The sequence below is a fragment of the Pimephales promelas genome, chromosome 22 (genome assembly GCF_988280905.1).
Source record: "Pimephales promelas chromosome 22, fPimPro1.hap1.1, whole genome shotgun sequence".
NCBI lineage: Eukaryota > Metazoa > Chordata > Actinopteri > Cypriniformes > Leuciscidae > Pimephales > Pimephales promelas.
Genome location: NC_142790.1, coordinates 28,471,092 through 28,484,934, shown reverse-complemented (window position 1 = coordinate 28,484,934; position 13,843 = coordinate 28,471,092). Strand labels below are relative to the sequence as shown.

General features: G+C 37.3%; 1 long non-coding RNA gene, 1 pseudogene and 3 gene segments (V, D, J or C); 4 read left to right on the top strand and 1 right to left on the bottom strand.

Annotated features, from left to right (window-relative positions):
- Positions 1–4,054: 4,054 nt before the first annotated feature.
- Positions 4,055–6,526, top strand: LOC120488464 (Ig kappa chain V region BS-5-like). The segment is given in 4 exon segments: positions 4,055–4,300; positions 4,387–5,413; positions 5,835–6,002; positions 6,100–6,526. Coding segments are annotated over 2 exon segments (378 nt in total).
- On the top strand, positions 5,954–6,458 carry LOC148969640 (Ig kappa chain V region BS-5 pseudogene; annotated as a pseudogene).
- Positions 6,527–7,566: 1,040 nt separating the features above from the next.
- LOC148969639 (uncharacterized) lies at positions 7,567–9,328 on the bottom strand. Its single transcript, XR_016149199.1, has 2 exons — positions 9,158–9,328; positions 7,567–7,994 (listed from the first exon to the last, which is right to left on the bottom strand). It is a non-coding gene; the product is annotated as an uncharacterized LOC148969639 (long non-coding RNA).
- A 422-nt stretch (positions 9,329–9,750) lies between these two features.
- LOC120488463 (Ig kappa chain V region 4135-like) lies at positions 9,751–10,501 on the top strand. The segment is given in 2 exon segments: positions 9,751–9,972; positions 10,059–10,501. Coding segments are annotated over 2 exon segments (408 nt in total).
- Positions 10,502–11,050: 549 nt separating this feature from the next.
- Positions 11,051–11,597, top strand: LOC120488076 (Ig kappa chain V region K29-213-like). The segment is given in 2 exon segments: positions 11,051–11,144; positions 11,248–11,597. Coding segments are annotated over 2 exon segments (387 nt in total).
- The last annotated feature ends 2,246 nt before the right edge of the window (positions 11,598–13,843 follow it).

Here is a 13,843-nt window from a genome sequence, read left to right as displayed (position 1 = left end):
AAACACACACACACACACACTAAGAAAAGCAATAATCTTATTTATAAGCAATATAATAATAATAATAATAATATCAATTTTGAGCTTGGTCAGTATGACAGTTTTGATCCTGATTTTTCAGAAGTCATTTTTCTCCTGTTATTTTCAGTCCTTTGTGAGGAAATTCAGACACATTTGATCATCACTAGTGGATATTTTTTAATCTTTGTTTGTCTGCATTTATGATTTATCCTCATTCTTCTCTCTAAACTGAATCAACAGCATTATAAAAATGTTAATCTTGATCAGTTTAATAAGTCCATCAATTTTTTTAAGTTCATCCTTCGTATTTTAACTTCATATCTTCATATATGATCTTAAATCACAACCCTCAATTTCAGAGCAACATTTATATAATTTTAATCAATATCTTTACATAGAATTTTAAAATTAAAGATCAGATAGCCAAACAGGTGTATTCCACCACCACCACCATAAAAAAATCCCATGTGTAAGAGCCAAATGTTACTTGTTTGTTATGTAATTATAGGTTATAATTCCTGTGTCTAACACTGGGTGGCGCATGTCTTTAAATTGGCCACAGGTATAAAGGTAGAAAACATAATATAGAGTGCCGAAGTTGCGACGTCACTCAGTAGGCCAAAACGCGGAAGTGAGTTAGCATTTTAGCATTACGGTTCCCTCGCTCTAAAGTCTATGGGATTTTTGAATGGGTTTTTGCTAAATCGCCTGAAATAAGGTCTGTGGTGAACAAAGCCTCTAAATATTTTCACGTTCTGATCTATGACACAGAACACACATTTAAAACCTGCTTGTGGTTTTTTAAACTTTATTGTGTCTGATTGTGTTTTTTAAAATCTTGCTTCAAAATGTAGTCTATACATTTTGGATTACCTTGTAAAGATTATCTTGCTAAACAAAACGTGTAAGGGGCATGACCCTTTGTTAAACACGGATCTTATTTTTTGCGATTTTCCAAAAGTCTATGGGGAAAATGCATTGCTTTTCGACAGAGGGAACCCATGCGCCGCTAGCTTCCGGGTTGTCCTACAAAGTGACGTCATCACTTCGGCACTCTATTGTTGGAAGGTGTTTGACCCGGAAAGGCAAAGGTTTTTAATTTTTTTTTTTTTTTTTTAAAGTACAGGGCTTTTAAAAAGTTAAAAAAAAAATTTATTATGTAGAAAATATATATCTCCTGCTATACACTCCAGTCCAGTGGTGGCGGTAATACAATTGATTGTTGTCAACCGCCATTTAATCTGAAGAAGAAGGAAGGGCAAAGGGTTTTTGACCGCTTGCGCGGCGCCTTTAATGCATATGGGAATGTTGAAAATAAATGGACCACTTAGGATTTCAACAACAACATTATCGACGAGCGGGCAATCAAGTGAGCGTAGCATTATAACATCGAGCGTGTCAGCCAGGCTTCCCCGGGTCCAGGCACCTCAGTAGTTCGGTGTCAAAACGAACTCCTAACATAGTCAAAAACCCCGCATCAGTTCGGACTTCGGACTTCAGTCTACAAACGTCTTCGGCATGCATGCATGGAATTAGGAGCAGCTAAAGAGCCTGCGGTTTTCTTTGTGGTTTATTTTTTGGATATTAGCCTACGTATGCTTTCTGGTGACAAGGAGATGGTTTGAAACTGAAATCAGACTACGGAGTAACTTTACACGGTACCATCCGATGACTGCACGGCGCCCAACGAAAGAGGTATTTGTAATTCTGCAGACTTTGATGGCCATTTAAAATTGTGTGCACACACACACACACACACGTGTTAAATACTGGTAGATACGCCTTATTCACGGCAGCGCCATCTTTGATTTTTAGTGAGAATGAAAGCGAGGCTGTGAGGGATAGACATGCATCTCTTCAATGGGCTGTACTGTTATTTAATGTGTTTTCGGATTGTTCTGCTCATGAAACACTGGAAAAATATTTTTCCAAGAAATTTCAGTTGAAAAAAAAAACTCCCGACAATGTAAGCTGTGGAAAATTGTAAGTAATCTAGGAGTTTTATTCAGGTTTTTACAGCGGATGACATTGGAAACACGGTAAGTCTATCCCTCACAGCCTCACTTTCATACCTGTCATTGACTGTGGAGACTTTGCGAACTTTGCGTGGACTACTGACTTAAAGGGTTAGTTCACCCAAAAATGAAAATTCTGTCAGTATTTACTCACCCTCATGTTGTTCCAACCCCGTAAGACCTTCGTTCATCTTCGCAACACAAATTAAGATATTTAAGATATTAAGATCGCTCCTGCATACAGTCCATAGGCTTCTTGAAGGACTGGCTCTTGCTGTCCCCGAAAAGTCATTAAAGACATCGTTAAAATAGTCCAAGTGACTACAGGGGCTCAATCTTAAGTTTATAAAACAACGAGAACACTTTTGTGTGCAAAAAAACAACAAAAATAACGACTTTATTTCAACTATTCACTTCCTTCTCCATGAGCCTGTAAGTCAGTTAACGTAGTGTGATTGCGTAGAGCTACGTCACACGTAGGCTCACTATTGGCCGACGCTGGTCATGTGTGTGTGATGCGTGTGACGTACAATAACAGAAGCTTACGCTATTAAACTAGTAACCTGACTCGCGCAGAGGGAGAAATAAACCAATAGTTGAAATAAAGTCGTTATTTTTGTTGTTTTTTTGCGCACAAAAGTGTTCTCGTCGTTTTATAAACTTAAGATTGAGCCCCTGTAGTCACTTGGACTATTTTAACGATGTCTTTGATGACTTTTCGGGGACAGCAAGAGCCAGTCCCTCAAGAAGCCTACGGACTGTATGCAGGAGCGATCTTAATATCTTAAATATCTTAATTTGTGTTGCGAAGATGAACGAAGGTCTTACGGGGTTGGAACAACATGAGGGTGAGTAATCATAACCCAAAGCACACGATCATAGGTGAGAGTAGGAATGTTGATTGACCGGTAAATCGAGAGCTTTGCCCTGTGGCTCAGCTCGTTCTTCACCAGGACAGACCGGTACATCGACCGCATTACTGCTGAAGCTGCACCGATCTGTCTGTCAATCTCCAGTTTCATCCTTCCCTCGTGAACAAAACCCCAAGATACTTAAACTCCTCCACTTGAGGAAGGATCTCTCCACCAACCTGAGGTGGGCAAGCCACCCTTTTCCGACTGGATTTGGAGGTGCTGATTTTCATCCCACTCAGCTGCAAACAGTCTCTGAGCATCAGTGGAGTCCAGACAGAAGATGCTGGACATTATTACTGTGTTAGTTTACACAGGATCAATGGCTGGGTGTTCACACAGTGATAAAGAGTCGTACAAATACCTCCGTCAGTCAGAGTCACAGTGACTGAACTGAAACTGCAGCTGCTCAAACACACACACACACACACACACACACACACACACACACACACACACACAAATAAACTACACATGTGCTCAAAACTTATGACTGAAATCAGCTCTATTAGACTGATGACTATTAGATAAAAACAGTCTGTATATTAATATCAAATCAAACACACAAAACTGCCACTGTGTGTTTTTGAGCTTTTACAAGTAGCTTTATCTTTCACTACAAGTTTATCAAGATAATAATAAATATATATATATTACTCATCATAACTGTTTCTATCAAAACTACTGATTCTATCATTCATCTCAGTGCATTATTTATGATTAAAGCAATTTTAATACATTCCGATGACCTTTGACCTCTGGAATGACCTTTGCCCTCTAATGAAGTTCACAGTGACATACTAGTGCAGCAACTCTGTCATGTGAATCATCAGAAAGCCTGAAGCTTCAGACACAGGAATAAATGTTTATGACTCGTAACATGGAAAAATATCCCAAACACTGTTATGATTTATGAGCGTCATGTGCTGGAATCCGTACTTACCGGGAACACACATGGATTTGGTGTCAAATTTGGGGATTAACAGCGACGTTTCAATCCAACCACAGTAAAAATATTCTCACAGCAGATATTCAGATTAATATACTAAAGTTGGTCTTCTAGATGTATTCTGAATTGAATTATACAATTTTGAACAGTTTGGCTTTTAGAAGATTGAAAAAGACTGATTTTGACTCTGTTCTCACGTCAGTGATTGTGTTTTGTGTGTGTTAATGAGTGACTGTCTTCAGGGAAATGATGTGGAGTGTGTTTGCATATTGATCAGATCTTCAGTGTGTGAGAGTGTTTATAGTGCTGTGAGTTTAACACTTCATCACTGACACACACAACAATCTTCATCAACATGACCTTCATCATCATCTTCATCTGGACTCTCACAGCGTTTGCTCAAGGTTTGTGGAGCACAAGTTTGATATTAATTCATTTCTTCGAGTATATTGTCAAAGTTTTGAGTGTATTTTCTTGTTGTGTGTTTCAGAGTGTAGAGGACAGATCACCGTCACTCAGAGTCCCTCAATAACAGCAGAACAACCAGGAGGAACTGTCAATATCAAATGTAAAACCAGCACAGATGTGTACAGGGATGATGATGGGGATGAAGATTTATACTGGTACTTACAGAAACCTGGAGAAGCTCCTAAACTCCTGATTTATTATGTAAAAAAACTCCAGTCAGGAACTCCATCTAGATTCAGTGGCAGTGGATCTAACAGTGATTTCACTCTGAGCATCAGTGGAGTCCAGACTGAAGATGCTGGACATTATTACTGTCAGAGTTATCACAGTGGTCCAGTGTTCACACAGTGATAAAGAGTCGTACAAAAACCTCCGTCAGTCAGAGTCACAGTGACTGAACTGAAACTGCAGCTGCTCAAAGGAGGATCTGAAATAACATCGTCACACTTGCATCTGAAATAAAACCATACAAATTAATCTGATACTACTAATTAATAATTATACAGGTCAGAAGACTACAAAGAAACAACTAAAAACTCCATCAATGTCTCTGTCAGACTCGGTTTTATTGATTTTGATTATTATTTGTGTCTGTGAAATTTAGTTTGTTCTGCAGGGTTTTGTGTTAATTCTCATATTTCTACTGTCTGTAGGGAGAATATAAATGTGTTGTAATCTGGATTTGCTCAGCTGTGAGATTTTGTGCTTTTATATATCAGTGACATGACTGAGATCGAGTGATTTCAGTTTGTCCGTTACCGCCTTATATTAATAACAGACTTTCATTTTCATAGAGAAAAAGTCAAATCATGAGGCAATAAAGGCACGGAAATATGTATCTAAACACTGAGGTGTGATGCAAGTGTTCTCGGAGAATTACTAAACATTAATTTATGGTGTAAAAATGTGTTTTCAGAGCCTTCAAGCACTGTTACAACTTGACCTGTGACCTCTGAGATGACCTCTGAGTTCGTCGTAATGCCTCTGTCGCTCATATGCAGCTCAATTTCCATAATAAACAGAGATTCGGACACATGAAGGATGCACATGTGAATCATGCAGAAGAAGAGGAAACTGACATGCGTATGAATTCTCCCCTTTACATCTGTCACAATCAGTTCATTCATGCAGTTTAAATCAATCATACATCTCACATATTTCAACAGAACATCTTGCTTTATTGTTTTTTATTATGAATTTCTAAACCAAACTTAAAAACATAAGCACAAATTCCTTGAGCGCAGCTGATGACGCTTTAAAGGGACGATCGAGTGATTAATAAGATTGTAATATACTAATAATTCATCCTTCGCTTCCTCATCCTCATGTTAACTTACTCCCAACATCCATTTCTGTGCCGTTGCTGAACGTGAATAACGATGATGCAAACTAACACCAGTTGAGTGTTTGATGAGGGAAATGAAGGTTTTTATTGTGGTGTGTGTCAGTTCTGCTCTTCTGTCTCATTAGAGAGGAAACGGCTTTGAATGTGTGTGTCCCACCCCTGTGACTGAAGCTCAATATCAGAGCGTCTGTCAGACTGTCAATCCCACATCTCTGTCCTTCAGCTTCACTCATTCCCAGTAAAGATGACGACACACACACTGATCATCTGCTCTCTGCTGCTGCTCCTTAACGGTGACACTCTTTTACTGCATTTACTACTTTACATTTACTTGTTTTAGCAAAGATCATTCATTTATTCTGCGGATTTTCTTCTTGTTGTGTGTTTCAGAGTGTAGAGGACAGATCACCGTCACTCAGAGTCCCTCAATAACAGCAGAACAACCAGGAGGAACTGTCAATATCAAATGTAAAACCAACAGAGATGTGTACAGCGATAGTTATGGAGATCGTTTAGCCTGGTACTTACAGAAACCTGGAGAAGCTCCTAAACTCCTGATTTATCTTGTAAACAGCCGTCAGTCAGGAACTCCATCTAGATTCAGTGGCAGTAAATCATCTAACAGTGATTTCACTCTGAGCATCAGTGGAGTCCAGACTGAAGATGCTGGACATTATTACTGTCAGAGTTTCCACTGCAAAACAAATTCTTATGGTGGTTGTGTGGGTGATTATATGTTCACACAGTGATAAAGAGTCGTACAAAAACCTCCGTCAGTCAGAGTCACAGTGACTGAACTGAAACTGCAGCTGCTCAAACACACACACACACACATTAAGAAAAGCAAAATGATCTTATAATAAGAAATAATATAATAATAATAATATATTATAATAATATGAAAGTTTGAGCTTCGTCAGTTTGACAGTTTTGATCCTGATTTTTCAGAAGTCATTTTTCTCCAGTTATTTTCAGTTCTTTGTGAGGAAATTCAGACACATTTCATCGTCACTAGTGGATATTTTTCAATCTTTCACCATATTTTAGTTTTTCTGCATTTATGATTTATTCTCATTCTTCTTTCTAAACTGAATCACTAGCATCATAAAGATGCTCTGCTTGGTCAGTTTAATAAGTCCATCGATTTCTTTAAGTTCATCCTTCATATATGAACAGCATCTTAAAACACAATCCTCAATTTCAGAGCAGATGAACATTCATATCATTTAAATTAATATCTTTACATAGCATTTAAAATTAAAGACCAGATAGCCAAACAGGTGTAGTCCACCACCATAAAAAAAAATCCCATTTATTTTATATTTATTGTATAATTGAACAGTGCTGTATAGGACAGCTTTGTCAAACATTGGATTAATATCGACATTTCAAACATCTAAACATTTCATACTGACGTTTTTTTGTGTGCAATTTAACACATCCATGTACAGTGGAAATGTATTTATAGTTAGTTTTTTATATTAAAGATTTGTAAAGGTTTGTTTGTTTTTACGCAATTGATGAGCCAACATGTAACTCGTAAAGATGAAATCTTATTAACAAACGGACTAATGAATCCATCAGCAGAAGTGAAACTGTTCCAGTTCAGAGGCTGAACCAGTAAAAGAGAGAAACTGTGAGTTTCAGTTGAAAATGTGATTTGCATTGTCAGGTTTAGTGATTGTGACGTCTCAGAATAGAGCAGCTCGTCTCCAGTGACCATGTTCAAACCCCAAGAGCTTCATTTGACTTCATTTCCTGCTGAATGCAGCTGTTCTCAACTATTACAATCAATCAAAAGCGGCTGAAACTTTAGTGCGACGACACACTGATCAATGATGCAGTCACACACACATGTAAGGCGTTCAGATGAAGCTTTATTGAATGAACAGCAATGGCAGCACATTGACAGACTGCTTCAGTATTGAGCTGTAAATCACGTGACTCGGCTCAGATCCGCTGGTCTTCACTGGAGAAACATCAGCAGTCGGAGCTCTTGAGGAACGAGGCCTCGTGAGCAGCTCCGGCATGTGTTCCTCTGCAGACCAAACGCCCTGTCCCTGCGCCTTCCCAGCGTGCTTTGCTGAGGCTCAGGACGCTGCTGCGACTGTAGAGACCGTCCCGCTCGCTCTCTGCGCTGGTCTGAACCCCCTCGGTGACCTCTGACCCGTCCAGCGTCCAGCTCACCGTCGCCCCCTTTGGAGAGTAAGAGCTGAGCAGGCAGAGCAGAGCGGAGGAGTCTCCAGAGACCAGCAGAGACACGGAGGGAGACACGGAGGGCCCGGCTGAAACACACACACATGGAGAATCACCATCATTTCACTTTAAATATACAACTTACATTTTTAATGATCCCCAGAATGAGTTTGAAAAGCATTGGCCAAATTATATTTTTTTAAACGCTCATCCACTAAGTTTCCTTTTGTCTGATGAACCCAAATATATATTTTGATTGTATTATAAAACCTCATGCATTGTTTCATCTACCAAGAATTATAGACAAAACTATATATGAAGAAATAATTGAATAGATTTTGAAGGATCTGAAGTCAAAACATGACATGAACTAAATGTCAGCAATAATAAGATGTTGAATTATTTGTGTAAAATGAAAAAAAAAAACGTTTATATGAATTATTAAATGTAAAAATAAGATTTTTTTTCAGAATTGAATTACAGGATCTAAATCAAATTTTTAAAAACATTGTCCACGTTAAAATTGATTAATACATTGTGATATCTTTATAAGAGTAAGAAAACAAATTATAATAATATTAACATCTTTTAAAAAATATTATTTTAATTTAATACTCACAATCAATCGCAATTTTCAGCCCATTTTCAATTATGATTTTTATAATACAGCAAAAAGCACAATCATCTGTAGTTTCACCGCACTACTTTCATTCATAGACATTATCCTGAGTTTAGTTTTAAAATATGCTTCATTAAATCAATATTGAATATTACTAAATGTGCACTGTAAAAAATGATGACGTAATTTTAACGGCAAAGGACTACGGTTAAAACCTGTTGATTGGTAAATGACTTGTTCCTTTACTGTAAACAGTGAAAACTGTAATAGATATTTCATTTGTTAAATTTAATTTGTTGTTTTTTGAAGTGAAAATAATAAACAAAACTGCCTTTTCTTACTGTAAAAATTACAGTTTGGATTGGAATTTAAAAAATATGGAATATCACCAAATATCACATATTTATAATATATCAAACAATATAATAATGAAATACATGAAATCAATCAGTAAAATAGAAAAAAATGTGACAATAAATAAGACTTGAAATCTATTATGTTTTAATATGCAATAATATTATGTTAAAATCAATCATGTTTGTTTTTTATAAATTCTGTTAAATAACATTAAACATTCTTTTAAAAACACACACACATCATTAAGTTTCATTATATAATTTAAGAAAGACTCACAGGTTCTGATCGTCAGTTCAGTTCCTCCACCGAAAGTGTACCACAGTGTTTCATTCTAGTGAAAGCGTCGTACAAAAACCTCCGTCACACTCAAATGAACACACACACCAGCAGAGAAAGAGACGAACGAAACACACACACACACACACACACACACACACACACACACACACACACACACACACACACACAGAGAGAGAGATTTAAGACTCAACAGCAGATCTTCTCAACATCTGATTGAAAAAGAGCCACAAAATTTTCATCTTTAAAAATAAAAATGTACAAATGTATTACATGAAGCCTGAAATCATTGTCATGTTTCATAATCACTCAAAAAATACATTTGTGACATTTATATCAATTCTATTGGCCTGCTTTATTATGAAACGTTCCGCCAGATTTAGATGGTCATTCTCTATTGGATGACCTTTGACCTGTTCTACAGTATCATGGATGATATAAACACAGCACAGGTATTAAATGCTCTCAGCATCAAAGTCTGAATGAAACTGATCATTAAAACTGTGTTTAGAGCGAGAAGATCAACCCAAAATAACATGAAGTAAATCATGAGTGTGTGTTTATGAAAATGATAAACAGAAGTTTATTAGCAAAGACACTAAAAGACAAAACAGTGTTTCTGCTGTCTTCAGGGAAATGATGTGGAGTGTGTTTGCATATTGATCAGATCTTCAGTGTGTGAGAGTGTTTATAGTGCTGTGAGTTTAACACTTCATCACTGACACACACAACAATCTTCATCAACATGACCTTCATCATCATCTTCATCTGGACTCTCACAGCGTTTGCTCAAGGTTTGTGGAGCACAAGTTTGATATTCATTCATTTCTTCGAGTATATTGTCAAAGTTTTGAGTGTATTTTCTTGTTGTGTGTTTCAGAGTGTAGAGGACAGATCACCGTCACTCAGAGTCCCTCAATAACAGCAGAACAACCAGGAGGAACTGTCAATATCAAATGTACAACCAGCACAGATGTGAGGAGATGGGATGATGGGGATGAAAGTTTATTCTGGTACTTACAGAAACCTGGAGAAGCTCCTAAACTCCTGATTCGTTACGTAAACACCCTCGAGTCAGGAACTCCATCTAGATTCAGTGGCAGTGGATCTAACAGTGATTTCACTCTGAGCATCAGTGGAGTCCAGACTGAAGATGCTGGACATTATTACTGTCAGAGTTTCCACTGCAAAACAGATTCTGATAATAATTGTGATGGTGATGATGTGTTCACACAGTGATAAAGAGTCGTACAAAAACCTCCGTCAGTCAGAGTCACAGTGACTGAACTGAAACTGCAGCTGCTCAAACACACACACACACACACACACACACACACACAGATAAACTACACATGTGCTGAAGACTAACTTATGACTGAAATCAGCTTTATTACACTGATGACTATTAGATAAAAACAGTCTGTATATTAATATCTAATCAAACAAACAAAACTGCCACTGTGTGTTTTTGAGCTTTTACAAGTAGCTTTATCTTTCACTACAAGTTTATCAAGATAATAATAAAGATATTGCTCATCATAACTGTTTCTATCAAAACTACTGATTCTATCATTCATCTCAGTGCATTATTTATGATTAAAGCAATTTTAATACATTCTGATGACCTTTGACCTCTGGAATGACCTTTGCCCTCTAAGGAAGTTCACAGTGACATACTAGTGCAGCAACTCTGTCATGTGAATCATCAGAAAGCCTGAAGCTTCAGACACAGGAATAAATGTTTATGACTCGTAACATGGAAAAATATCCCAAACACTGTTATGATTTATGAGCGTCATGTGCTGGAATCCGTACACAGATTTACATATAGATTATTTGCATCGCAGCTCATGCTTCAGGAGGTTTATAACTCTGAGTCTGAACACTGAGAATCTAATTAAACCAGCAGCAACCATGAGCTTCATCTTCATCATCTTCATCTGGATGTTCTCCAGCTGTTTCACAGGTCAGGAAATATGAAGTTAAACTGCTAATATAATTGATCTTTTGTGTTAGAAATATTATCCAAATGTGTAATTCTGAATGTTTATTCATTCTTCTTGATGTAGAATCTGTTGGTGCAGTGACAGTCACTCAGACGCCGGCAGTGAAATCTGTTCCTCTAGGAGACACATTTACTATATCCTGTAAAACCAGTCCTGAAGTCTATCAGGGTTGGAGTTATCAGCCTTTATCCTGGTACTTACAGAAACCTGGAGAAGCTCCTAAACTCCTGATTTATAAAGCAAATGTCCTCCAGTCAGGAACTCCATCTAGATTCAGTGGCAGTGGATCTAAGACTGATTTCACTCTGAGCATCAGTGGAGTCCAGACTGAAGATGCTGGACATTATTACTGTCAGAGTTTCCATGTCATCAACAGTGTAAATATGTTCACACAGTGATAAAGAGTCGTACAAAAACCTCCGTCAGTCAGAGTCACAGTGACTGAACTGAAACTGCAGCTGCTCAAACACACACACACACACACACACACACACACACACACACACACACACACACTGAGAAAAGCGATATGATCTTATAATAAGCAGTTATATTATAATAATAATATAAATGTTTGAGCTTCGTCAGTATATGACAGTTTTGATCCTGATTTTTCAGTCATTTTTCTCCTGTTATTTTTCAGTTCTTTGTGAGGAAATTCAGACACATTTGATCGTCACTAGTGGATAATTTTCAATCTTTCACCATATTTTAGTTTTTCTGCATTTATGATTTATCCTCATTCTAATTACTAGCATCATAAATATGTTCATCTTGGTCAGTTTAACAAGTCTATCGATTTTTAAAGTTCATCCTTCATATATGAACAGCATCATAACATACAATCCTCAACTTCAGAGCAGATGAACATTTTTAATAATAATATCTTTACATATAATTTTACAATTAATTTTAAAATTAAAGACCAGATTACCAAACAGCAAACAGGTGTAGTCCGCCACCATCCAAAAAATACATTTGTTTTATGGCTATATATTGTATAATTTAGCAGTGCTGTATATGACAGCTTTTTCAAACATTGGATCCAATATCAACATTTCAAACATTTCATACTGTTGTTTTTTTGTGTGCAATTTTACACATCCATGTACAGTGGAAATGTATAAAGATTGCATGTGTGAATATAGTGTGTGTTGATGAGCCAACATGTAGGCTAACTCATGATGACATCTTATTAACAAACGGACTAATGAATCCATCAGCAGAAGTGAAACTGTTCCAGTTCAGAGCGTTGAACCAGTAAAAGACAGAAACTGTGAGTTTCAGTTGAAAATGTGATTTGCATTGTCAGGTTTAGTGATTATGACGTCTCAGAATAGAGCAGCTTGTCTCCAGTGACCATGTTCAAACCCCAAGAGCTTCATTTGACATTTCCTGCTGAATGCAGCTGTTCTCTGGCCTGGATGCCAGCCCGAACTCCGCCCACAACATTTTTTGATCGGGAAGTTCGGTCTGGACTCGATCCATTGAGGAGTAATTATGATCAATCAAAAATGAACGGGCCAATCAGATTGCCAGGGCGGGCTTTATACGATGATGGACAGGTGATCTTCAGGGACTTAATCATCACGTTATCAAAGAGCGCTGAACTGGTTTCCCTCAAAGATGAAGGCAGTCCTGCATCAGGAGAATTGAGATAGTTTCCGCTGTCGCGTTGTGAAATAAATCGAAAGCGCATTAATTTTAATAGACAAACAGAGAACTACAATCAAGGCATTTGTCGATCAGCTTCATAATATTGTATTTTTGCCGTCCTTCCTTAAATGATTCGGGAAAAGTGTAACTCAGCTGGCTCTGACGGTCGTTAAGTTAAGAAGATGGGACGTAATGAAAAGCCTGTGGTCGTTGTGGTTTCTCCTTTGATCGCACTCACGAAGGACCAAGAAGCAACACTCGTTATTTTACTTCTAAAAAAGTAAGTTCTGTTGATATCTGTGATATTCAAAGTAGTTGCTTATTGCGTTGCTCTGATTGGTTGTAGGTCTACCGACTATCCAATTGAGTGCAGAGATTTTTTTTCCTGGTTCGTTTAAGACACGCCTCATAATCAAAGCCCTGTGGAGCAGTTTCAGACAGTCTAGCTGTTCTCAACTATTCAACTATTATACAGTCGAATACATTGTACGTTACTGTAATTAAAAAAAATATAGGCCTATATTTTAGGATTGCTTCCAAGAATTTTATCGGATTTATGTTTGATAAAGGCAGCTTTTATGCGTAGTGAACTGTGTACACTGATCCCGATTATTAAACTGATTATAATAGTTTAGACCGCTAGGTGGTGCTGTGCACAAACCTTTTGAGAACAGCAAGATACACGCGTTGAACTGATGCTAATTATGACACCATTTTTCAGAAGGGTTCAATCGTATTTTGTGCAATATTTTTATCCGATGGTGTATTTTTGAGTTAAAGTGGTCACATCAGACTCCGAGCTTGATAAACCTTGTTCGGATTCACTGAATATTATGTTAATTTACAGAACCCAAAATCTCTAATGCAGATCATATAGCTAGTATTATTCAGTTTATATGTATATTTTACATTTTGTTCATTTCCCCAACTTAAATGAATGCCATCACAAAATAAATGATTAAATAAATAAATCCCAATAATGAATAGGCTACTCGCGATGAGA